This window comes from Natator depressus, chromosome 9, assembly GCF_965152275.1.
Source record: "Natator depressus isolate rNatDep1 chromosome 9, rNatDep2.hap1, whole genome shotgun sequence".
In the NCBI taxonomy this organism is placed as follows: Eukaryota; Metazoa; Chordata; order Testudines; family Cheloniidae; genus Natator; species Natator depressus.
In genome coordinates this window covers 42083007-42085033 of record NC_134242.1, presented here as the reverse complement: position 1 = coordinate 42085033, position 2027 = coordinate 42083007, and the positions used below count along the sequence as shown (strand labels likewise).

General features: G+C 44.0%; 1 protein-coding gene across 1 annotated transcript; it reads left to right on the top strand.

Annotated features, from left to right (window-relative positions):
• Positions 1–948: 948 nt before the first annotated feature.
• LOC141993444 (G-protein coupled receptor 55-like) lies at positions 949–2027 on the top strand. The gene has a single exon (XM_074962987.1). The coding sequence runs from the start codon at positions 949–951 to the stop codon at positions 1843–1845; it is 897 nt and encodes a 298-aa protein (XP_074819088.1). The 3' UTR covers positions 1846–2027.

Here is a 2027-nt window from a genome sequence, read left to right as displayed (position 1 = left end):
GCAGTGGCACGGAGCTAATGCAGAGGGTTTGTGAGATGAAATGGTTGTTTTGAATAACTGAAGAAAGGACAGGGAGTTATTAAACATTTGCATTTACAACAGCTTCTGCAGGAGACTGGAATTGCAGAGACAAACAAGAGCTCTGTTTTCAGAAGAGTCTGGGAGCGTTGAATCAAACTGGAGTTTCAATTCATCAAGAAACAGTGGAATATTTCTTCACCGCAGCTCAGTGGTTAGAGTCCCGTGTGGATTCTAACACCCTGTTTGTTGAGGAAGGATCTGCTACACATTCACTGTCTCCACCTGGGAGCTTGGACTGCTGTATACGGAGAGTAATATATTGCCTATGGTAAGTCAAACATGTGGCTAAAAAACACGTGTTCTTATTTCTCATTTTGCTTCTGAGCTGTTAATTTCAACCAAAACTATCCCACTTGAAATCTCCTGACCATTTCTCTCAGGATTAGTGCAAGGATTAGTCCTAATTACAGTCCCTGACATCCAGGGAACACAGGGAGGGTTCTCCAATCACCCACCACAGGCCCGCATCACTCCAAAGAGCTGGTGGGGTCATGGACTTGACCCCATCGCCAACAAACTACAAAAAGTTAGCTATGCACACTGGGACAACAGGAGGCACCATCTTTAAGGGTGGAGGACTTTGCACACCACTGAACTCCAGGAGTCTGTGCTTCCCCAAAACACAGTCTGCCCTCAAGCTTCCCCTGGGGTAGTGTAGATCCACGCCATTCAGGATTGGCCCTACAGGGTATGATCTAGTGCTGAGTAAGATGCTCAGTGGTCCCCATATTTAAAACAAAATGATGTTCATTAAGGGAGTCTTTCCACTGACCTCAAGTGGCTTTGGATCAGGCTCTAAAATCTATATTCTGACTTCTTCAATGTGAACGTGAGTATGTTTCCTTATTTTTCAGTAAAACTGGAGATATGGCGAATAGCTCCATCGAAAGTTATGTGCAGCTGTTCCAGATAACCGTGTACATTCCCACATTTGTCCTGGGATTGCTGTTCAATGTGATGGCTTTGTGGTTTGCCTTTTGTAAGATCAGGAAGCTGACAGAATCAACAATCTACGTGGTGTCACTTATTACTCTGGATACCTTACTGCTGTTTACCCTTCCTTTTAAAATCATTTCCTATGGCTCCCAGAACAAATGGAACTTGGGGTCTGCATTCTGCTCATTCCTGGAGAGTCTCTACTTTGCGAACATGTATGGGAGCATTCTCATCTCTGCATGTATATGTGTGGACAGATATATCGCCATCCGACATCCATTGTTAGCCATTTCCCTGAGATCCACCAAGAAAGCTGCTATGGTCTGTTCCATCGTCTGTGTGGGTGTCTGGGCCGGAACTTCTTTTACTTACCAATTCTATGATAACACACCCACTGCGTGCTTCTATGGCTTCTCTAATAAAATATGGGAAAACCCAGCTGTGCTTGTCACCTTGGAGACTGCGTTTTCTGGCAGCCTGATAGCTATGATCTTCTGCACAGTTCAGATCATCATATGCTTGAAGCGGAGCAGAAGGCCAGACGATCCCCTTACTGGCACAAGTAAATCAGTGAAGATAGTCATGGCAAACCTAGCCACATTTGTCGTCTGTTTCACCCCTTTCCATGTGATGTTCTTCTTGTATTATTTGGTAAAAAAAGAGGTCATCACAAGCAATCTTCAGCAAATCATACGCCCTTTAGTTCAGATCAGCCTCTGCTGGGCTAACCTCAACTGCTGCCTGGATGCAATTTGCTATTATTTTGTCCTTAAGGAGTTTTTGAAATCCCCACGTCAGGGGAGTCAGAAAACAACCAACGTAAGTTAAGCAAAGTGCTGAGTGTCTCAACAATTCTGGGAGCAGAAGGGGAAAGCTTTTGAAAACTGACCACTTCTAGCTAATTTTGAAGATTGTTTTCATCTGATGCTCACTGAACTCTCTCTCTTAAGCCACCATCCAAAGGACCAGCAAAAATCAATTGCCATATAAAAGTAGTTCTAACTAACAGT